This window comes from Podarcis liolepis (genome assembly GCF_965112155.1).
Source record: "Podarcis liolepis genome assembly, chromosome: 12".
In the NCBI taxonomy this organism is placed as follows: domain Eukaryota; kingdom Metazoa; phylum Chordata; class Lepidosauria; order Squamata; family Lacertidae; genus Podarcis; species Podarcis liolepis.
Genome location: NC_139563.1, coordinates 5,027,377 through 5,049,306, shown reverse-complemented (window position 1 = coordinate 5,049,306; position 21,930 = coordinate 5,027,377). Strand labels below are relative to the sequence as shown.

At 49.5% G+C, this 21,930-nt stretch overlaps 1 protein-coding gene and 1 long non-coding RNA gene across 2 annotated transcripts in view; both read right to left on the bottom strand.

Moving 5' to 3' along the window:
• Window positions 1-7,105, bottom strand: part of LOC310689526 — a 326,670-nt gene extending 319,565 nt beyond the window's left edge. The window contains exons 1-2 of the long non-coding RNA XR_014517447.1: window positions 6,807-7,105; window positions 3,721-4,639 (exon numbers count right to left, since the gene is read on the bottom strand). This is a non-coding gene — a long non-coding RNA (uncharacterized lncRNA). The remainder of the gene's footprint in view (window positions 1-3,720; window positions 4,640-6,806) is intronic.
• Window positions 7,106-8,954: 1,849 nt separating this feature from the next.
• Window positions 8,955-21,930, bottom strand: part of CCDC12 (coiled-coil domain containing 12) — a 38,337-nt gene continuing 25,361 nt past the window's right edge. The window contains exons 3-7 of the mRNA XM_083467299.1: window positions 17,540-17,619; window positions 14,850-14,911; window positions 14,267-14,301; window positions 11,887-11,963; window positions 8,955-10,707 (exon numbers count right to left, since the gene is read on the bottom strand). Coding sequence (XP_083323425.1) covers window positions 10,628-10,707; window positions 11,887-11,963; window positions 14,267-14,301; window positions 14,850-14,911; window positions 17,540-17,619 — 334 coding nt within the window. The 3' untranslated portion in view covers window positions 8,955-10,627. The remainder of the gene's footprint in view (window positions 10,708-11,886; window positions 11,964-14,266; window positions 14,302-14,849; window positions 14,912-17,539; window positions 17,620-21,930) is intronic.

The window sequence follows — 21,930 nt, the reverse complement described above, 5'->3', positions numbered from 1 at the left end:
CCAGGTTGAGAGTGCTGCAAGGGCAAAGGGATTATACATATATATATATATATATATATATATATATATATATTTGTTTTCGTAGATTTTCACGGGTACAGGAATGCAGGTTTTGGTGTCCTCGGGTGTCTTCCCGTGTAAAAGTTGGGGTGTCTAGGCGACGTTTCGACGAGGTCTCACTCGTCATCTTCAGGCTGGTGCTTTCGGCTTCTTGTTACTGGAACAGAGCGGGATCTCAGTGTTTGAGTTCCTATAAATACTGTAGAGGGGTGTGGTGTATTGCCTCAAAAGTTCTGGGCAGAGGGGAAGTTCCCAGGCTAGTGTTCTTTTCTTCTTTTGTTCCTTAATTACTTGAGGGATATCTTGAGTGATTTCTTGAGTGATATTCTGAGTACCACTTAGGTGGGTCATTAGGTGTGGATTAGTTGCTAAAGCCTTCGTGTCTTGACCTCTTGAATTTGTGAAGAGTTTTTCTGGGAAGATGGCTGTACTGCACTTAGTTGTGCTTTGGCTTGGCTTCGTGTATAGGGGCGAGCTGTGGTTTTGTGCCCTGTGCCAGCCAGATCTGTGTAGGGATTGCAGGGGGGTGCAGCATCCGGAGGTGCCACTATGGTTTGGTTACTGGATGGTGTCTGTAATTTATCTGTGGAGAGGGTCTGGGTTTGGGTCTGGTGTGGTTGATTGGTGGTGGCGTTCTGTGTGCCTCTGGATCTGGTGTCGGTTTTTGTGGGGAGGGCTAATTTCCAGATGTCTGGCAGGCGGGACGTGTCGTCACGCTTGTTCATGTTGTGAGGGTGTTTCTCTATCTCGATGGCTTCCATGATTATTCTCTTGTGGTGATGTTCCATGTTAAAGAGCAATTTGGAATCTGCAAAATTAATTTCGTGTCCTGTTTCTTTCATGTGTTGGAAAAGAGAGGAAGATTTTTCTTCTTTTTTGACGGCATTCTTGTGTTCTGCGATACGTGCATTTATTCGTCTGTTTGTTTGTCCAATGTACGTGGCTGGGCAGACTTTGCAGGGTATTTCATAGACCCCTTGGTTTTCCAACTGGATTTTATCTTTGGGGTTTCTGAGGATATTGGCTATTTTTTGGTTGGTGCAAAAGGCTGTTTTGATATTGTGTTTATTTGGCCACACGGGAAAGAAAAACTAGATAGCTTCCTCACACATCTCAACAGCCTACACCCCAAAATACAATTCACTATGGAAATAGAAGCCAACAACCAGCTTCCCTTCCTTGACGTCCTAATCTACAAAAAACCTGATGGCTCCCTAGGACACACTATCTACCGGAAAAAAACACACACCAACCGCTACTTACATGCTCAATCACACCACCACCCTGCACAAATAAACTCCGTAGCCAAGACCCTCATCTCCAGAACCAAACGCCTGGCTGACAAAGACCACTTGACAACTGAGTTACAGAATCTCTCAAATGTGTTAATCGCCAATGGATACCAGCAAAACAGGGTTAAGAAGCTAATCCAAAAAGAAACACCCCCCAAAAACCAAGACACGGAAGAAAACAATGGCATGGCCCTCCTTCCTTATATCAAGGGCACTACAGATAAAATTAGCAAAATCCTCCATAAACACAATATCAAAACAGCCTTTTGCACCAACCAAAAAATAGCCAATATCCTCAGAAACCCCAAAGATAAAATCCAGTTGGAAAACCAAGGGGTCTATGAAATACCCTGCAAAGTCTGCCCAGCCACGTACATTGGACAAACAAACAGACGAATAAATGCACGTATCGCAGAACACAAGAATGCCGTCAAAAAAGAAGAAAAATCTTCCTCTCTTTTCCAACACATGAAAGAAACAGGACACGAAATTAATTTTGCAGATTCCAAATTGCTCTTTAACATGGAACATCACCACAAGAGAATAATCATGGAAGCCATCGAGATAGAGAAACACCCTCACAACATGAACAAGCGTGACGACACGTCCCGCCTGCCAGACATCTGGAAATTAGCCCTCCCCACAAAAACCGACACCAGATCCAGAGGCACACAGAACGCCACCACCAATCAACCACACCAGACCCAAACCCAGACCCTCTCCACAGATAAATTACAGACACCATCCAGTAACCAAACCATAGTGGCACCTCCGGATGCTGCACCCCCCTGCAATCCCTACACAGATCTGGCTGGCACAGGGCACAAAACCACAGCTCGCCCCTATACACGAAGCCAAGCCAAAGCACAACTAAGTGCAGTACAGCCATCTTCCCAGAAAAACTCTTCACAAATTCAAGAGGTCAAGACACGAAGGCTTTAGCAACTAATCCACACCTAATGACCCACCTAAGTGGTACTCAGAATATCACTCAAGAAATCACTCAAGATATCCCTCAAGTAATTAAGGAACAAAAGAAGAAAAGAACACTAGCCTGGGAACTTCCCCTCTGCCCAGAACTTTTGAGGCAATACACCACACCCCTCTACAGTATTTATAGGAACTCAAACACTGAGATCCCGCTCTGTTCCAGTAACAAGAAGCCGAAAGCACCAGCCTGAAGATGACGAGTGAGACCTCGTCGAAACGTCGCCTAGACACCCCAACTTTTACACGGGAAGACACCCGAGGACACCAAAACCTGCATATATATATATATATATATATACACACACCGTATTTTTCCCTCTATAACACGCAGATTTTTTCTCCTAAAAAGTAAGGGGAAATGTCTGTGCGTGTTATTGAGCGAATGTGTGGTCCCTGGAGCTGAGAGGTGCGAGTGAAGGCAAAAATCAGGCAAATATCAATCGTCCGGAGAAGGGAAGCCTTGAAAAGAGGAAGCTGCTGCTTTCCTGCATTCTGCCTCAGGGTCTTACTGCCCACCCGCTTCTATTGGTTCAAACGGAACGAAGAGCAGAGAAAACCCCTCCCCTCCAGGCAAGCAGAGGGGAAAGCAGAGCGTCCTTCCTTCTAATTCCTCTCCTTGCTCCGGTGCTGCAACATGCAGGTGGGGGGGGGGAGAGAGAGCTGGCTGGCTTGGGTGGGTACGTGGGGGGAACTTTTGCCTTCCTTTCCTCCCTCTGGTAAAACCCCTCTCCTGCATTCTTAGCCAGCTGCTTCTCCGCACACCCCTCTCGGTGCTCCTTGTCCCTGCTATGTTTTTCCTTCCCTCCCCACTTAAAACGTGGTTACAAAGCACGGATCCACATGGATCCTCAGGATCTTTGCACTGGGTCACCCCAAATTCACCATCAGATCACATAGCATATCCATGGCTACAGCCTGCACCAAAAAAATAACGCACCCACTGTTGCCTGGGGCCGCAATGGTACAAAAACATGGTTACAAAGCATGGATCCACATGGATCCTCAGGATCTTTGCATTGGGTCACCCCAAATTCACCATCAGATCACATAGCATGTCCATGGCTACAGCCTGCACCAAAAAAATCACGCACCCACTGTTGCCTGGGGCTGCAATGGTGCAAAAACGTGGTTACAAAGCACAGATCCACATGCATTCTCAGGATATTTGCATTGGGCTACCCCAAACTCACCGTCAAATCACATGTCTGTGGCCACAGCATGAAGCACAAAAATGATACATCCACTGTTTCATTCAGATTTTTTTTTCTTGTTTTCCTCCTCTAAAAACTATGTGCGTGTTATGGTCAGGTGCGTGTTATAGAGCGAAAAATACGGTGTGTGTGTGTGTGTGTGTGTGTGTGTGTGTGTGTGTATACACACTCACACATACATACACACACCACACCTTTCTGCCAGGTCCTGATCCAGATTAGTGGATCTAATCCGGTGCATTGACACAAGGTAACACACAAGTAATGCCTTGCCAGTAATAGTGTTTATTGCTATAAAATTAGAAGCTCCATATAACAAGACAATGAAACACAGAATTGTAGAGTCGGAAAGGGACCCCGGGGGTCATCTAATCCAACCCCCCTTCCATGCAGGAATCTCAGCAAAAGCATCCATGACAGACAGGCATCCAAAAAACCTTAGAAACCTACAAGGAAGGACAGTCTGCAATCTCCCGAAGATGGTTATCACTGACTGTGAGATAATCTAGAAAGAGAGAATATTCCTTCGCTGCCCTTCTCCGGCGGTGGCTGAAGTCAGGAAAGGGATCTAAGCATCTAAAAAGGCCTGTCTAGTCTAGCATCCTTTCCCCACTGTGGCCACTCTGGTGCTCATTTTGGGAAGTTCTCCAGCAGGATCTGAGCGTGACAGCGACTCTCCTCGTTTGCGATTCTCAGAAACTGATGTTCAGAGGCAATCTGCCTGCAACACGGTGTGTGTGTGTGTGTGTGTGTGTGTGTGTGTGTGTGTGTGTAACGTAGCCTTAGTCAACATAGCCTTAACTACCAGGAGCAAGTTACAGAAATTCATGCAAGCGGATCCAGTGTGGGCGTGAAAAAGCTTAGGGTGCTACAGAGCTAAGGGTCCACTGGAAACAGTCAGTGGGGGGAGGCGGAGGGGGGGAGGACTGGCTGACTTCCATTCCCAGGTCTTGCTGTTGTATTGCAATGCACGGTGTTTGTCGCATTGCGGAGCGGGCCGAACACTCCAGGCCTTGGGGTCGGGGGCTCTTCCTTCCTACTTTCCCGTATCCACTTTTTCCACCAGGCTTTAGCGACCCGTGCACCCTGATAGACAAAAGATGCCAAAAATTAAGAGGGAAGGTAAGAGGCAGAATGGGTTCCCTCCATCAGGTTCTCCCAGGAAACCCATAGTTGGAATCAGAATTCCGTACAGCGAATTTAATAATAATAATAATAATAAATAATAATACAGCCATACCTCGGGTTGCGAACGCTGCAGGTTGAGCATTTTTGGGTTACAGACCACGCCAAACCCGGAAGTACCAGAACGGGTTACTTCCGGGTTTTGGCGCTCGCGCATGCGCAAAAACACAAAATGGCGTCATGCGCATGCGCAGACATGGTGTGGCAGGTTGCGAACGTGCCTCCCGCACAGATCACGTTCACAACCCGAGGTATGACTGTAATAAATTTTTATTTATACCCCGCCCGCCCTGGCCAGGGCGGGGCTCAGGGCGGCTAACACCGAATATAAAGTACAATAAAACGTAATAGGAAAAAAAGGAAAAAGAAACAGTTAACTAAAATACAGTTTAAAATGCAGCCTCATTTTAGTAGTAGCCCATAAATCAAGACCATAATGGGAGGAAACCTCAGATATTCACCAGAGCCAGCTATCCATGCTGGTCCTACTTGGGCCAGCAAAAAAGCCAAGGGAAAATTTATATACCAACTCAACTCGCCGTATTTGGAGGAGGAGGAATGCTGCCTAGGATCCCAAGAACACCATCCCCACCGTCAAACATGGAGGGGGGCAAAAGACCGCCTGAGATGTGTGCAAACCTGGTGGCCACCTACGAGAAACGTCTGACCTCTGTACAGTGGTGCCTCGCAAGACGAAATTAATTCGTTCCGCGAGTTTTGTCGTCTTGCAATTTTTTTCATCTTGCGAAGCACAGTGTCGGGAAAGTTTTGGAAAAGCTTCAAAAATCACCAAAGTCTTTAAAAACCTCAAAAAAGGCTACCACACCGCGTTCTATGAGTTGCTCCTCGAAGTCAAGTCGCAACTGTATTAACGGTGTTAAGAAAAAGGAAACAAACTTGCAAGACGTTTCCGTCTTGCGAAGCAAGCCCATAGGGAAAATCGTCTTGCAAAGCAGCTCAAAAAACAAAATACCCTTTCATCTAGCGAGTTTTTTGTCTTGCGTTGCATTCATCTTGCGAGGTACCACTGTAATTGCCAACAAGGGTTTTGCCACCAAGTACTAAGTCATCTTTTGCAAAGGGATCAAATACTTATTCCACTCATTATAATATCAATCTCTGACTTTCGTCTTCTGGGTTTCTGGGTGTTTTCGTGTTATTATTCTATGTCTCTCACAGCTACAATAAACCTACCATTAAAATTACGGGCTGGTCATTTCTTCGTCAGAGGGCAGACGGGGAAATTTAGCAGGGGATCAAGTACTCCCCCTCCCCCCCACTGTACCATGCCTGCAACCGAAATGCCACAAATAACAGGACCCTATATCCGGACCACGATGGCACTTTGCAAACCAACCCACAGATTTTCATCATTGAAAGATGTCCACCATCTGCTCTAATTGTTCCTTTTTCAGCCTTTTGCTGTGTTGAACAGCAAAGCCCGATCGGTAAAAATATTGCTACATGTCACGCCGAACTCTGAGTGGTCCAAGATGCCGCCATCTCCCTTGGAGAGATCGTAATAATACTAATTTATTATTTCCAACAAAGATTAAAAATACATCAAAATATCACACATTAAAAATTTCCCTAGCAGGGCTGCCTTCAGATGTCTTCTGAATGTCAGGTAGTTGTTTATCGCTTTGACATCTGATGGGAGGGCGTTCCACAGGGCGGGCGCCACCACCGAGAAGGCCCTCTGCCTGGTTCCCTGTAGCTTTGCTTCTTGCAGTGAGGGAACCACCAGAAGGCCCTCGGAGCTGGACTTCAGCGTCCGGGCAGAACGATGGGGTTGGAGGTAAAAAGGTAAGAGGCTGCTGGATCAGGCCAATGGCCCATTTAGTCCAGCATCCTGTTCCCACAGTGGCCACCCAGATGCCTGTGGGAAGCCAAAAACCCGGATCCGAACACAAGATCCCTCAACCCTCCTTCGGTCTCCAGCAACTGGGATTCAGAAACGTTTTGCTTCCGATTGTGGACGCAAAGCCGAGCCGTCATGGCTAGCAACCACCGATAGCCGAGATCTTAACCCTGAAGTCTCTCCTTCAGATACATCGCCAAGACTTACCTGCTGGCGCTCAAGGTGGGCTTCTTCCTTCTCAGGTGCATCTTCCGAAGTTGGTCGTTCTTCTGTGGCCGGCACTTCAGCCTCAGAGATGGCAGCCACCACCAGGGTGACGCCGGCAATCAGGAAAAGCAACCACGGACCTCGCATCATTCCTGGGATGTGTGCTTCGGTGGCTGAGCGTCTTGTCTTCTGAGAGCAAGGCAGGTCCTGAGCACTTTTTAAGGCACTGCTCTGGACTTCCTGCAGGAAATTCCTTCTTCGGGGAGACGAGCAGGAAACGGGCTTTGCATGCAACCTGTCGAAATCTACATTTCCCGGAGTTTACCCAACCAGGTTGCCTCACCAGCTAACAGCAGCCACTTCCTGGCCCAGCCCATTTTGCAACCTGTGTGTTTTGCTCAAGCCTTTGTTCAGTTTAGTTGCGGTTACACCCAAACTTTCCCCCAAGAAACTACATGGCTTTCCCTCTGCCAACTTTTTCCTCCCTGCAAAGTAGGTTAAGGTAAAGGACCATTAGGTCCAGTCGTGGCCGACTCTGGGGTTGCGGCGCTCATCTCGCTTTACTGGCCGAGGGAGCCGGCGTACAGCTTCCGGGTCATGTGGCCAGCATGTCTAAATTGCTTCTGGTGAACCAGAGCAGCGCACGGAAAGGCCGTTTACCTTCCCGCCGGAGTGGTACCTATTTATCTACTTGCACTTCGAGGTGCTTTCGAACTGCTAGGTTGGCAGGAGCAGGGACCGAGCAACGGGAGCTCACCCTGTCGCAGAGATTCAAACCACCGACCTTCTGATCGGCAGGTCCTAGGCTCTGTGGTTTAACCCACAGCGCCACCCGCGCCCCCTGCAAAGTAGGTTAGGCTGGGAAAAATATTTGGAGAGGTGCTGTCCCTATGACTCTGGCCAAACAACAAGTTCTTCTTTGGTGCTTGGCCTTATTCTGTCACTACTCCAGAAATATACTGGATGCTGCAATCGGTTTCTTGCCACTTTGTTGCTTGGTAGAGATCCTGTTATAATATACAGTGGAACCTCGGCTCCCGAACGCCTTGGGAGCCGAACGTTCTGGCTCCCGAACGAACGAAAACCGGAAGTAATTGTTCTGGTTTTCGAACGTGATTTGGAAGCCGAACCCCTGGCACGGCTTCCGATTGGCTTCAGGAAGCTGCTGCAGCCAATCAGAAGCCATGCCTTGGCTCCCGAACTGTTTTGGGAATCGAACAGACTCCCAGAATGGATTAAGTTTGGGAACCAAGGTTCCACTGTACAAGGTGGCCAAATTTTGTGCAGCAGCAATCAAAATACAACATGCAACGATTAGCTCCCAGAATTAGTAGTGTATATATATCGACCGATGGGAAACTTCTAGGTCAGAAGGGTTTCTGGACAGTTAAATGGCCCCCTAGAATTGTGGGGGGTTTTATGTATATGCGATGTTATATCATTTTATCTTGTCCTGGGCTTTTAAATTTTGTAATCAGTGAGAGCTGGAGCATAAAGCAGGCTGATCGCCGAAGAATGGATACTTTTGAATCATGGTGCTGGAGGAGACTCTTGAGAGTCCCATGGATTGCAAGAAGATCAAACCTCTCCATTCTGAAGGAAATCAGCCCTGAGTGCTCACTGGAAGGACAGATCCTGAAGCTGAGGCTCCAAGACTTTGGCCACCTCAGGAGAAGAGAAGACTCCCTGGAAAAGACCCTGATGTCGGGAAAGATGGAGGGCACAAGGAGAAGGGACGACAGAGGACGAGATGGTGAGTTTGACCAAACTACAGGAGGCAGTGGAAGACAGGAGTGCCTGGCGTGCTCTGGTCCAGGGGGTCACAAAGAGTCGGACATGACTAAACGACTAAACAACAACAATCGGTGTTTTCATCTTGATACTGGTCATTGACCTTACTTAATAAAACGACTTGACCTGAGAGGCAGATGGGAGTCTTGGGTCAACCACACCTTCACCTGCCAGACAGAATGTCTGCCTGATAATCTTGTGGCTCAATGGACTGGGAGGCTTAATCCAGCTTCCCAGAGCTATTCTCCTCTCCAGAAAAATTCCATGCATGAAATACTGTGTCAGATGGTGCAACTCCCAGTTGGGTTCTTAATTTAATCACCCAGGAACGTGAAAGAAAATACAAGGCGCTGTGGATTATCTTTAGAACATTTTTTTATTTTTTAAAAAAAACCTCTGCACGACTGGAGGCGAATCGATTAAAGAACAGGAAGATGGCCACAAGGAGTGGCACTGACTTTTCAAAGTTGGGAGCAGACGGGCGGATCTGAAAACATGTCGGAATGAAATATTAACATCCCAGGCTGCAATGCAAGAGAGGTTGTTATTTTAGCAACCCACAAAGAAGTGGCCTGGCCACAAAACTGTTCCAGGAGACGCCCGCTTGCTTGCCCCGTGTCGGATGTGCTCAGAACTGGTTAGTCCGTGGCTTTGCAGACTTATGCTAAAGTGGGACTGCCACTCAGGTGATGTTTTGCAAGCAGATAGCAGCAAGAAGGACTTATCTATAGGGGTTAGAGATCTGGGGTACAGAAGGACTGGGCCTTTCCAACCACAACCACTTACAGAAACTGTGGGTCTTGCCCACGAGAGGCAGCCCAGTGCCTTAGGGTCTGGTTCCCCCTGAAAAAAACCCGACACACTCCCCGATCACAGCCAACAATTCCCGCAAGGGAGGACTCCTGGGTTGGATTTTCAAAGCGATCTTGCTCTTTTGCCAAGCCTCAAATTCTCCACCCGACATCTCGTGCCACAAACTGCAAGGGTCTTCGCTTAGGCTGCGGCACGCACAGGACTGGAGGGAGGAGGGGGCCCTGTGTCAGCCAAGAGCACGAGGGTCTCGTCTTTCTTTCGCATAGCTGTCAACGTTTCCCTTTTCTTAAGGGAATTTCCCTTATTCCAAATAGGATTCCTCGCAAGAAAAGGGAAAAGTTGACAGCTATGTTCTTTCGCAAGGTCGAGGCGTGGCATCGCTGGTAGGGAACTGCCTTCGAGAGAAGATTATTGGCAAATGCGCCGGGGACTTCCTATGGAAACTTTGCAAAGAGCTTTCGGCTGCATTTCTGGGTGTCTCCTGCAGCGCCACACTTCACAGCTGCTGGGCTGGGGATTTTGAAGCATCCTTTAAAACACATGGAAAATCTGTGCTAGTTCTAACCACAGGCCCCATAGTTGCCAGAGGCGAGCTGCCAGAGGCAGAATCCAGGGTCCTTTCCCTGAGACCAACTCCCTTTGATATATGGATAAGCTACATTCAAGTCAGCCTCTTCCCCAACGTGACTTTCTGGGACACTTCAAGGAAGTCTGCCAAGCATACTGGAATTTGCCTGCAAGAGACAGAGGACTCTCTAAACACCTGTGTGCTTTTGCATTATGAAAATCAACAAGGGAGAATTTCCTATTTCATTTAAAATGCAGCATTTCATGTTATGATGTTTTTTTGGGATGGGCGAGGTTTTCCCTGGGTCCTCTTCAGATACGTCTGTCCTTTGTTGTACTGCAGGTATCCACAGGGACACAGTTCTGTAAGCGATTGTGACCCACTTCTGCAGGCTCCTACTTTTAGCCATCTTCCTGGTTCTCCCTTGCATGAGAAAAGTCCTCTGCCCCACTCGTTTGCTTGCCAGCAACACCCCCAAGCAAAAGCCTGCCTGGAGAAGACGTAAACACCAGGCAGGCCCTTGCATTCTGCCGATTTGTGTCAAGCGTGTTTCGTCCCCTCGTTCCACAGCCCTGCATCCAGCACAGAGTCAGAGAAGCTTCACACAAGGGCCACTGAGGGCAAAGGAGAGCCTGCCGGACGGGCCGCCTCAGTCCGAATCGCTTCCCTCCTGCTTTGCTGAGTCAACCGCTGACGCCAGATCTTCCTCCTGGCCTCTTAGCCTCTCTCCTGCGAGGGAAACAGAAACAGCACTCAGCAACTGTTGCCTGTCTGAAGCGAGCCCACAGTAAACCACACTACGTAGTAGTAGTAGTAGTAGTAGTAGTAGTAGTAGTAATAGTAATAATAATAATAATAATAATAATAATAATAATAATAATAATAATAATAATAATTTATTATTTGTACCCCGCCCCTCTGGCTGGGTTTCGCCAGCCACTCTGGGCAGCTTCCAACAAAGATTAAAAATACATTACAATGTCACACATTAAAAACTTCCCTGAATAGGGCTGCTTTCAGATGTCTTCTAAATGTCAGGTAGCTGTTCTTCTCTTTGACATCTGGTGGGAGGGCGTTCCACAGGGTGGGTGCCACCACCGAGAAGGCCCTCTGCCTGGTTCCCTGTAGCTTGGCTTCTCACAGGGAGGGAACCACCAGAAGGCCCATGGAGCTGGACCTCAGCGTCCGGGCGGAATGATGGGGGTGGAGACGCTCCTTCAGGTCTACTGGGCCTTTGAAGCCGTTTAGGGCTTTCAAGGTCAACACCAACACTTTTAATTGTGCTCGGAAACGTACTGGGAGCCAATGTAGGTCTTTCAGGACCGGTGGCGTTAACTCCTAAGTCTCCTCCTCTCCAGGGTTTCCCCCAAGCAATCTCAGACTATGCCGGTGTGCCTGCCTTTGCTCCTCCCACTTCACGCCCCTCCTGGTCCTGTGACACATGGGGAGCTTGTTGCAGCAGCAGGAGGAGGCATTCTGGCTTCTTTGCCAACCTGACTCATCTCTGCCTCTTGGCCTGCCAAGAATCCACATTTGGAATTCAAGCTGAGCTAGGTTTCCCTGGGGAAGGGCTGCAACTCAAGAGGGAGACCATCTGTCTTGTAAGGAGGAGGTCCCAGATTCAACCCCTGCTGGTATCTCCAGGTAGGCCTGGAAGAAACACTTGCCTGAAATCCTGGAGAGCAGCTGCCAGCCAGTGTAGACCAAACTGGGCTAGATGGACCAGCCGTCAGGCTCGGTATAAGGCGGCTTCCTATGGAATGGGGCAGGGACACCAGGATACCAAGGAGAGGCACAGAGGGCTGAGCGAGAGCCAAAACTAAATGGCAATAGGACCTATGGATGCTCAGCACTGCAATGGACGCCTCCAGCACTGCTTCACACATTTCCCCGCAGACGGTCACTCACTTATTAGCTCGGCTATCGCCCTCTGGGTTCGCTTCTCCAGCTTCTCCAGTTTCTTAGCCACGTCCCGCTTCAAGTCCCTGAGGAGTGAGGGAAATGGAAACAAAATGAGCCCAGGCCCAAGGAGGAGACAGGGAGGCCAAGGCCCCGAAGGGCACCTATCCGGCCTCAGGATTGCAAGTTCCTTTGGCAACACAGAAGCAGTACCTGCGAGGAAATCAGAAGAGGACTAGGGCTCCTCCTGGGCAGAACGCAAAACCCCTTCAGTAGAAAGGAGAAGGAAATGGTCGGGCTGAATTGCCAGTCCCTTGAGAAAACATTTTGATTCACGGCACACTTGATTAACAAAAGTGCCCAGGGCAGAGAACTGCATTATAAAATCCGGATGCCAAATAAATGAACACCCAGAGCTATTATGTATAGCAGTGTTTCCCAACCTTTTTTGGGCAAAGGCACACTTGTTTGATGAAAAAAATCTCGAGGCACACCACCATTACAGCCCCGTGACGTCAGCGCGCAGCGTCACGCCGGGAGGGACGCACGAAAGTGTAAGTTTCAATTTTTTTCCCTCCCCCTTGCCGGGGAACCTCCAAGCTTTGGGGGTGGGGGGGGAGGAGGCAGCAAAGCGAGGCAGCAAGGAGAGCGCGGCTTGGCTGGGTGAGCTTTGGCAGGGGCAGGGAATGAGAGCCGCGAGGCAGGCGCTGCGGACGGAGGCGCTGCCCGCCGAGCTCGCAGGCAGCCAGGCAGGCAGACGGCGAGAGCCCCGCGCTGGGCGGCCTCTCCTCACCGCCGCCGCCCCGCCTCTCGCCGCCCGACTCGCCCGCCTCCCTCCAGGCAACATCTCGCGGCACACCAGGCAACATCTCGCGGCATACTAGTGTGCCGCGGAACAGTGGTTGAAAAACACTGATGTATAGAAACATATGGAAGTCTAGCGTCCAGATCAAGGGAAGTAATAGTACCGCTCTGTTCTGCCTTGGTCAAACCACCTGGAATACTGGGTCCACTTCTGGGTACCACAATTTAAGAAGGATGTTTACAAGCTGGAAGGTGTGCAGAGAAGGGTGACCAAGATGATCAGGGGTCTGGAAACCAAGCCTTATTGAGGAGGTGGGTATGTTTAGGTAAAGGTAAGGGGAACCCTGACCGTTAGGTCCAGTCGCGGACGACTCTGGGGTTGCGGCGCTCATCTCGCTTTATTGGCTGAGGGAGCCAGCATACAGCTTCCGGGTCATGACTAAGCCGCTTCTGGCGAACCAGAGCAGCGCACGGAAATGCCGTTTACCTTCCCGCCGAAGTGGTACCTATTTATCTACTTGCACTTTGATGTGCTTTTGAACTGCTAGGTTGGCAGGAGCAGGGACTGAGCAACGGGAGCTCACCCCGTCGAAGGGATTTGAACTGCCGACCTTCTGATCGGCAAGTCCTAGGCTCTGTGGTTTAACCCACAGCGCCACCCGTGGATATGCTTAGCCACCTTCAAATATCTGAGGGGCTGTCATGGAAGACGAAACAAGCTCTGGAGGCGAGGACCCAGACGCATGGATTCAAATATGACTGCAACTAAACATCAGGAAGAATTTCCTGACAATAAGAGCCATTCAACAGTGGAACAGACTCCCTCGGAAGGTGCTGGGCCTTCCTTCATTGGAGGTTTCCAAACAGAGGTTTGACAGCTATTCTTTAATTGTGCTTCCTGGGGGGCTGGAGTAGATGACCCTTGGAGTCCCCTTCCAGCTCTACATTCTCATGCTTCTATTAAAATGGCACAAACCCCCAGAAGCACTGTGTGAAGAAGTACTTTCTCTATCTGTTCTGAATTTTCCAGTGGCACTTGGGGTAGGTTTCTAATCCAACCCCCCTTTAATTATGTTGTGGAGGAGGATATTATTGGTTTGTTTTTACTCTTATTTTTATTATGTATTTGGTGTTTTTAATATTGCATTTTTATGTTGTGAGCGGCCCTGAGATCTATAAATGAAGGGCAGTATTATTACAATATTACAATATTTTATTGTAATATTGTAATAATTAATTACAATACAATTAATATTGTATTACAATATTAATACAGTGGTACCTCGGGTTAAGTACTTAATTCGTTCTGGAGGTCCGTTCTTAACCTGAAACTATTCTTAACCTGAAGTACCACTTTAGCTAATGAGGCCTCCCGCTGCCGCGCAATTTCTGTTCTCATCCTGAAGCAAAGTTCTTAACCCGAGGTGCTATTTCTGAGTTAGCAGAGTCTGTAACCTGAAGCGCCTGTAACCCGAGGTACCACTGTACTACTAATAATATAAAATCTAAGCAACCTTGCAGGCATTTTATCCCCAAATAATTTGTGCGGTCGCCCTGCAAACCCCATTCAGAGCTTCATACTCACCAGTCAGGTTTCCTGGGTGCCAGATTTGCCAAGTCCTGGGAAGGTGGAGAGGGGAGGAACACAAAAGAATCCCTCGTTAAGAGCCACTACTAATCAGCTTTGTAACAAAACAGGCGGGGTTTTAAAATATAATAATAATAATAATAATTTATTATTTATACCCCGCCCATCTGGCTGGGCTTCCCCAGCCACTCTGGGCGGCTTCCAAAAGAATATTAAAATACTATAATACATCAAACATTAAAAGCTTCCCTAAAGAGGGCTGCCTTCAGATGTCTTCTAAAAGCCTGGTAGTTGTTGTTCTCTTTGACATCTGGTGGGAGGGTGTTCCACAGGGCAGGTGCCACTACCGAGAAGGCCCTCTGCCTGGTTCCCTGTAACCTCACTTCTCGCAGTGAGGGAACCGCCAGAAGGCCCTCGGTGCTGGACCTCAGTGTCCGGGTAGAACGATGGAGGTGGAGACGCTCCTTCAGATATACTGGACCAAGGCCGTTTAGGGCTTTAAAGGTCAACACCAACACTTTGAATTGTGCTCGGAAACAGTTTCGTTTGAAGCGGGAAGCACCAAAGGTTCCAGGCTTACCACTTCTTCGATGATGGGCTCGGGCTTCGCAGCCTCCAGCTGCTCTTTCACCTTGTCTTCCACTAGGGGGCAGAAGGAGACAGAAAGATGTTGCAGCGTTTTTAGCACAGGCAGGAAGGAGGGTCAGAGGCGGGGAGCAGGGACAGGTAAGGTCCACTGAAGGTCACAGAGGGAGAGAAGCTCTCTGGGAGTCCCTGGTGGAAGCATGCGATGAACAACATGCATGGTGGAGAGCACAAGGACAAGGCCACAAGCCTTGGCCAATCCGGTGCCCTCTCCAGATGTTTTGGACATCAGCAGGGCCAATGGGTGGCGCTGTGGGTTAAACCACAGAGCCTAGGACTTGCCGATCAGAAGGTCGGCGGTTCGAATCCCCACGACGGAGTGAGCTCCCGTTGCTCGGTCCCTGCTCCTGCCAACCTAGCAGTTCGAAAGCACGTCAAAGTGCAAGTAGATAAACAGGTACCACTCCGGCGGGAAGGTAAACGGCGTTTCCGTGCGCTGCTCTGGTTCACCAGAAGCGGCTTAGCCCTGCTGGCCACAGGACCCGGAAGCTGTACGCTGGCTCCCTTGGCCAATAAAGCAAGATGAGCGTCACAACCTCAGAGTCGGCTACGACTGGACCTAATGGTCAGGGGTCCCTTTACCTTTAGGGCCAATGGGAGTTGTAGTCCAAAACACCTGGAGAGGGCACCAGGTTGGCCAACGCTGGCCTAGTCATTAAGAACCTCAACTGGAATCCCTCCCCGATCAGATGAACCGAGGGCGCAAACTTAAGCTGCCACGGCAAGACTCAAGTAGCTCAGTCGGCAGAGAGTAAGCCTCTTAATCTCAGGGTCGCAGGCTAGAACCCCACAATGATGGGTCAGACTAGATGACCCTTGTGGCCCCTTCCAACTCTAAGTCTCTAAGATTTCTGCCAGAGGACCCTAGTTCTCCAGCGGTACTACAATTCCCAAAACGCCTTGGGGAAAAGACACAAAAAGCCAGTTCGCAGGTGAGACACAGGTGTACTCTTAATTCCCGTGTTCAGAAAAGGAAGGACCAATCCTCAAATAGTCTGGCAGGGCCCTCAGTGAAGTACTTTGATCACTCCTGCAAGCTTATCTGTTCTGGTTCATACAGTCTTCTTCCTCCCCAAGGTCAGGTTAGAAGCACCTCTGCAGAGACGCAGTCCTTGTTTTGGAGAGGGTCAGCCAAATTCCTGAATAAGTCGTCTAATCAATGGCAAAGAATGTAAACAGAGCCTTCTGGATGTATGCCAATGGCAAGTGATATTCAGAAGCATCCGTGCCTCTGACAGTGGAGGCAGAGAATCGCCATCAATAGCCCTCTCCTCCGCCATGAATTTGCCCAACACTCTTTTAAAGCCATCTACATTAGGAAGAACTTCCTGACAGTAAGAGCTGTTCGACAGTGGAATTTGCTGCCAAGGACTGTGGTGGAGTCTCCTTCTTTGGAGGTCTTTAAGCAGAGGCTTGACAACCATATGTCAGGAGTGCTCTGATGGTGTTTCCTGCTTGGCAGGGGGTTGGACTCGATGGCCCTTGTGGTCTCTTCCAACTCTAGGATTCTATGATTCTATGATTCTAGGTTGGTGGTCTTCATTGCCTTGGGTGACGCTCTGAGTTAAACCACAGAGCCTAGGACTTGCCAATCAGAAGATAGGCGGTTTGAATCCCCGCAATGACGGGGTGAGCTCCCGTTGCTCGGTCCCTGCTCCTGCCAACCTAGCAGTTTCGAAAGCACGTCAAAGTGCAAGTAGATAAATAGGTACCACTCTGGCGGGAAGGTGAACAGCGTTTCCGTGCGTTGTTCTGGTTCGCCAGAAGCGGCTTAGTCATGCTGGCCAGATGACCCGGAAGCTGTAAGCTGGCTCCCTCAGCCAGTAAAGCAAGATGAGTGCCAGAACCCCAGAGTCGGCCACGACTGGACCTAGTGGTCAGGGGTCCCTTTACCTTTACTTAGGTTGGTGGTCATCATTGCCTCCTGCAACAGCAAATTTCATAGCTTAGCTAAACTCTTGGAGACCAACTAAGTTAGTTCTTGGTATGAGCTTTCGTGTGCATGCACACTTCTTCAGATACCTTAGGTATCTGAAGAAGTGTGCATGCACACGAAATCTCATACCAAGAACTAACTTAGTTGGTCTTTAAGGTGCTGCTGAAAGGAACTTTTTTATTTTGACTATGGCAGACCAACACGGCTACCTATCTGTAACTAAACTCTTGGATCTGTCCTGAGAACCACATAGGAGTTTCTTTGCTATCTGCCATGTGAAACCAAACAGGAGCGTCTTTTGCTGCCTGCAAACAACTGATTATTTGGGAGGTAAGGAGAAATTCTTCCCATGTGTGTTCTCTTTTATTTTTACTTATTGTGTTTATATCCCCCCTTTTTCCTCCAAGGAGGTCATCGCGGTGTGCAGGGCTTGCCCCTCCTCATCTTATCCTCGCAACGACCCTGCGAGGTCGGCCACGAGACTGGGGCTGGCCCAAGGTCAGTCGGGATTCGAACTCTGGTCTTCCAGGTCCTAGCCCAACACTCGACAACTGCTACGCTGCACTGACTCTCAGGAGAACGAGTGTGCCTGCCCCTCTTTTTGAGCTTCGCAGAAGGCACCTGATTGGTCGCTGTTGCAAGCAAGATGCTGTGGTCCATTTCAGAAGAGGTTCTGGATGCCCACTCACCTGAGGCAGGCTTCGCTTTGGGCACCACCCGCCCCTTGAGTTCTTCGTCTTCCGGAGTGTAATTCCGCAACTTGAGCTCCCTGGAAAGGGGAAAGAAGAAAAGAGGGAAGCTTCAGTCTGATGTCACACACGGCTACCCATCAGCCTCCGACAAAGGCCACTCGCTTGGTGTCCAGCAAAGAGCGGCTTGTTCTGCCTGGCAGGGGTAGTTTTGAGGGTGAGAGAATGGCAATGGGCTCCTAGGAAGCAGAAGCTTTGCCTGGTGCTTATAATAATAATAATAATTTATTATTTATACCCCGCCCATCTGGCTGAGTTTCCCCAGCCACTCTGGGCAGCTCCCAATCAGTGTTAAAAACAGTACAGCGTTACATATTAAAAACTTCCCTGAACAGGGCTGCCTTAAGATGTCTTCTGAATGTCAGGTAATTATTTATCTCTTTGACATCTGATGGGAGGGCGTTCCACAGGGCGGGTGCCACTACCAAGAAGGCCCTCTGTCTGGTTCCCTGTAACCTCGCTTCTCCCAATGAGGGAACCGCCAGAAGGCCCTCGGTGCTGGATCTCAGTGTCCGGGCTGAACGATGGGGGTGGAGACGCTCCTTCAGGTATACAGGACCGAGGCCATTTAGGGCTTTAAAGGTCAGCACCAACACTTTGAATCGTGCTCGGAAAACGTACTGCTTGACTAAGGAGCAGCAGGCCGAAAGCAAGGATTGTTCGGGGCCCAAGCAGATACCGTATTTTTCGCTCTATAGGACGCACCGGACCATAGGAGGGGGAGAACGGGGGGGGGAATTCTCCCCCTCTCTGCGCAGCGCCCCTTCAGCGAAGCGGCAGGAGAAACGGAGCCCCTTCCCACACTGTACCGTCCCTTCTCGCTCTCCAGGCTTCAGGCAGCTATCCGCAAGCCTTCGGAGCGCAGCGGGAACTCCTGCTGTGCTCCGAAGGCTTGCAGATAGCTGCCTGAAGCCCCCAGAGCGCAGCGGGAGTTTGCGCTGCGCTCCGGGGGCTTCAGCGAAAGCAACGCGAAGCCTCCGGAGCGCGGGGGAAGCGCTCCCTCTGTGCTTCAGAGGCTTCGCGTTGCTATCGCTGAAGCCAAGGAGCCTGCATTCACTCCATAAGACGCACACACGTTTCCCCTTAATTTTTGAAGGGGGAAAAGTGCATCTCATAGAGCGAAAAATACGGTATTTGCATGGGGTGTCCTGGACTGGCTGGCTGTAGAGGAGTGGAAGAAGGCATCAGCTGGGAAATCCCCAAGGGAAGAAAGCTCAGAAGCAGAGGGTTGGTGGTGGGTTGAAGATGGCCAGAGGGAGCGTGATGGTGTGTAGCAACAACAGGGAATAAGTCTGACAGACAAGGACAGGAAGAAACATCGTGGACAGAATAAATGTCACACACAGGGAAAACAATGAGACAGTATGAGATCTTCACTTGCAGTCTTATAAATTACAGAGCCAGTGTGGTGTAGTGGGTAAGAGCGGTAGACTCGTAATCTGGTGAACCGGGTTCGCTTCCCCGCTCCTCCACATGCAGCTGCTGGGTGACCTTGGGCTAGTCACACTTCTCTGAAGTCTCTCAGCCCCACTCACCTCACAGAGTGTTTGTTGTGTGGGAGGGAGGGAAAGGAGATTGTTAGCCGCTTTGAGACTCCTTCGGGTAGTGATAAAGGGGGATATCAAATCCAAACTCTTCTTCTTCTAATGAGGGAGCGGACTGGGAAGAGGAGGTGTCGGAAGCTGAAGGGGCAATAGGGTTAAGTGGGCAGAAAGAAGCTGGGGCAAAGTGTTAGAATTCCTGCTCCATGGTTGCAGTCATGGGATTGTTGTCTATCACACGACGGTGTATGTTTTGACTCCACGGAGTAGGAAGTGACGGAGACAGGATGTTTGTGTTACTGTGTTCCGTGAAGTGGGACTGTTGTCCTTTGTTCTTTTTCTCTTTGCTGTCTGATGCTAGAGAGAGAGGGAGTCATGTTGCAGTGCTCCGTGTGTGTTTGTATGTAAATAAAGTAGATTAGCCAAAATGCTGAGTTGCTGAGTTCTTTTACGCAAACTGCGAAGACTCTGTGGGTCCCTAGGTGTGCCGATGTCTGTTGGCATCGGTTGCTGTGATGTTCGGGCTGAAGAAAGCTGAGAGCCAGTGTGGTGTAGTGGTTCAGAGCGGTGGACTCGTAATCTGGTGAACCGAGTTCGCGTCTCCACTCCTCCACATACAGCTGCTGGGTGACCCTGGGCTAGTCACGCTTCTCTGAAGTCTCTCAGCCCCACTCACCTCACAGAGTGTTTGTTGTGGGGGAGGAAGAGAAAGGAGAATGATAGCCACTTTGAGACTCCTTAGGGTAGTGATAAAGCAGGATATCAAATCCAAACTCTTCTAATTCTTTGAAGCTCCCGAATGAACGACCAGGAGGGAGAGAACATGCCAGTCGGGCATGTGTCTCTACCAGGGTCCAACTTGAGTGTAGGACAAGCTCCTGACACAAAGAACAGTCCTGATGCAGAGGTTGGAGAGGAGTAGGGCCAGGAGACAGAGATGAGGCTGGATGCAGCAACCCTGAATTTGGAGAGCTGGGAGAGATCTTGCCACTGAGCTCAGCTCTGTCTGCTACAGGAGCTCAGAGCCTTACGGACAGGCAGTTTTCCGCCTCTGAGTTGGGAGGAGGTGGTGGCATAGAGAAGCAGAAAAGGAGGGAGCCCTGAAACCTGGGAGATCTTGTGCCAATGGACACAGAAACCAGCAAGAGGGGGACTTGAAAGCCAGACTGCGTTGCTGCGGCACAGACCCACATCCAACTATCAAACCCCTTCAGAAAGATGCTGGACAGCAGGAGGAGTGGGCTGCTTGTGCATTTGGCAGACGTGTGGGGCAAAAATAAAAATTGGCTGGGGACTTGGGAGAGCATCTTTCTCTTCATTGCTCTCCTTAGTGCAGTTGCTTAATCTTGCAGGGGACAAGCAAGGCGAGGAATGAAATGTTGCTAGGCAGCATCAGCACGTATTTCCTCAGGTTCCGCTCTTTTCTACCACCTCTTTCAATGCTTGTTTTTTTAGAAGCGAGTCCCACAGAGTTCAACAGGATTTACCCCCTGTGGCCAAAACCTTCTCTCCAAGCAGAAACGATAACCGGTGGACAATTTCCAGGGTATGTGCAGTGAGCCAAACCTCTGGGTCTTTTTGGGCTGGCGTTTATTTATTTATTTATTTATTTATGGATTTATAAACTGCTTTCCAACAAACGTTGTCAAAGCAGTACACTGTGAACGCACAAACATACAGACACAGAGAGAGAGAGAGAGAGAGAGAGAGAGAGAGAGAGAGAGAGAATATGTACAGTGGTACCTCGGGTTATGTGACACGGATGGCGCTGTGGGTAAAACCTCAGTGCCTAAGACTGACTTGCCGATCGTATGGTCGGCGGTTCGAATCCCCGCGGCGGGGTGAGCTCCCGTCCTTCGGTCCCAGCTCCTGCCCACCTAGCAGTTCGAAATCACCCCTAAGTGCAAGTAGATAAATAGGTACCGCTTTATAGCGGGAAGGTAAACGGCGTTTCCGTGTGCTGCGCTGCTGCAGGCTCGCCAGAGCAGCTTCGTCATGCTGGCCACGTGACCCGGAAGTGTCTCCGGACAGCGCTGGCTCCCGGCCTCTTAAGTGAGATGAGCGCACAACCCTAGAGTCGGACACGACTGGCCCGTACGGGCAGGGGTACCTTTACCTTTTTACCTCAGGTTAAGTACTTAATTCGTTCCGGAGGTCTGTACTTAACCTGAAACTGTTCTTAACCTGAAGCACCACTTTAGCTAATGGGGTCTCTTGCTGCCGCCGCGCCGCCGGAGCACAATTTCTGTTCTCATCCTGAAGCAAAGTTCTTAACTTGAAGCGCTATTTCTGGGTTAGTGGAGTCTGTAACCTGAAGCGTATGTAACCTGAAGCGTATGTAACCTGAGGTACCACTGTATATGCTTAGCAATTTAAGGCACACTGATGATGGAAGAGAGTTCTACCAGTGACGGTTAGCTAAGAAAATTAAAGAGAGCCTCCATCTTCAGAGGCACTCTATATCTGAAAACCAGATTCTTAGCAGAAAGTAACTGAGGAGGGCCGAGGGAGAGAGGGAGGGAGAGAGAGAGAGAAAGAAAGAAAGAAAGAAAGAAAGAAAGAAAGAAAGAAAGGGGGGGAGAGAGAGAGAGGGAGAGAGAGAGAGAGAGAAATGGAGGGAGATGCTCACAGTTTATTTAAAGGGAGGAAATAGGAGTAGGAGAGACAGAGAGAGCAGAATTAATAGACCTGAACACCCCAGAGAAATATGCAACAATGATTTTTAACCCTCCTATGCAATTGGGGTTATAACTAATCCCGGAGGCATATTGAAATATGCAAAGCATTCCA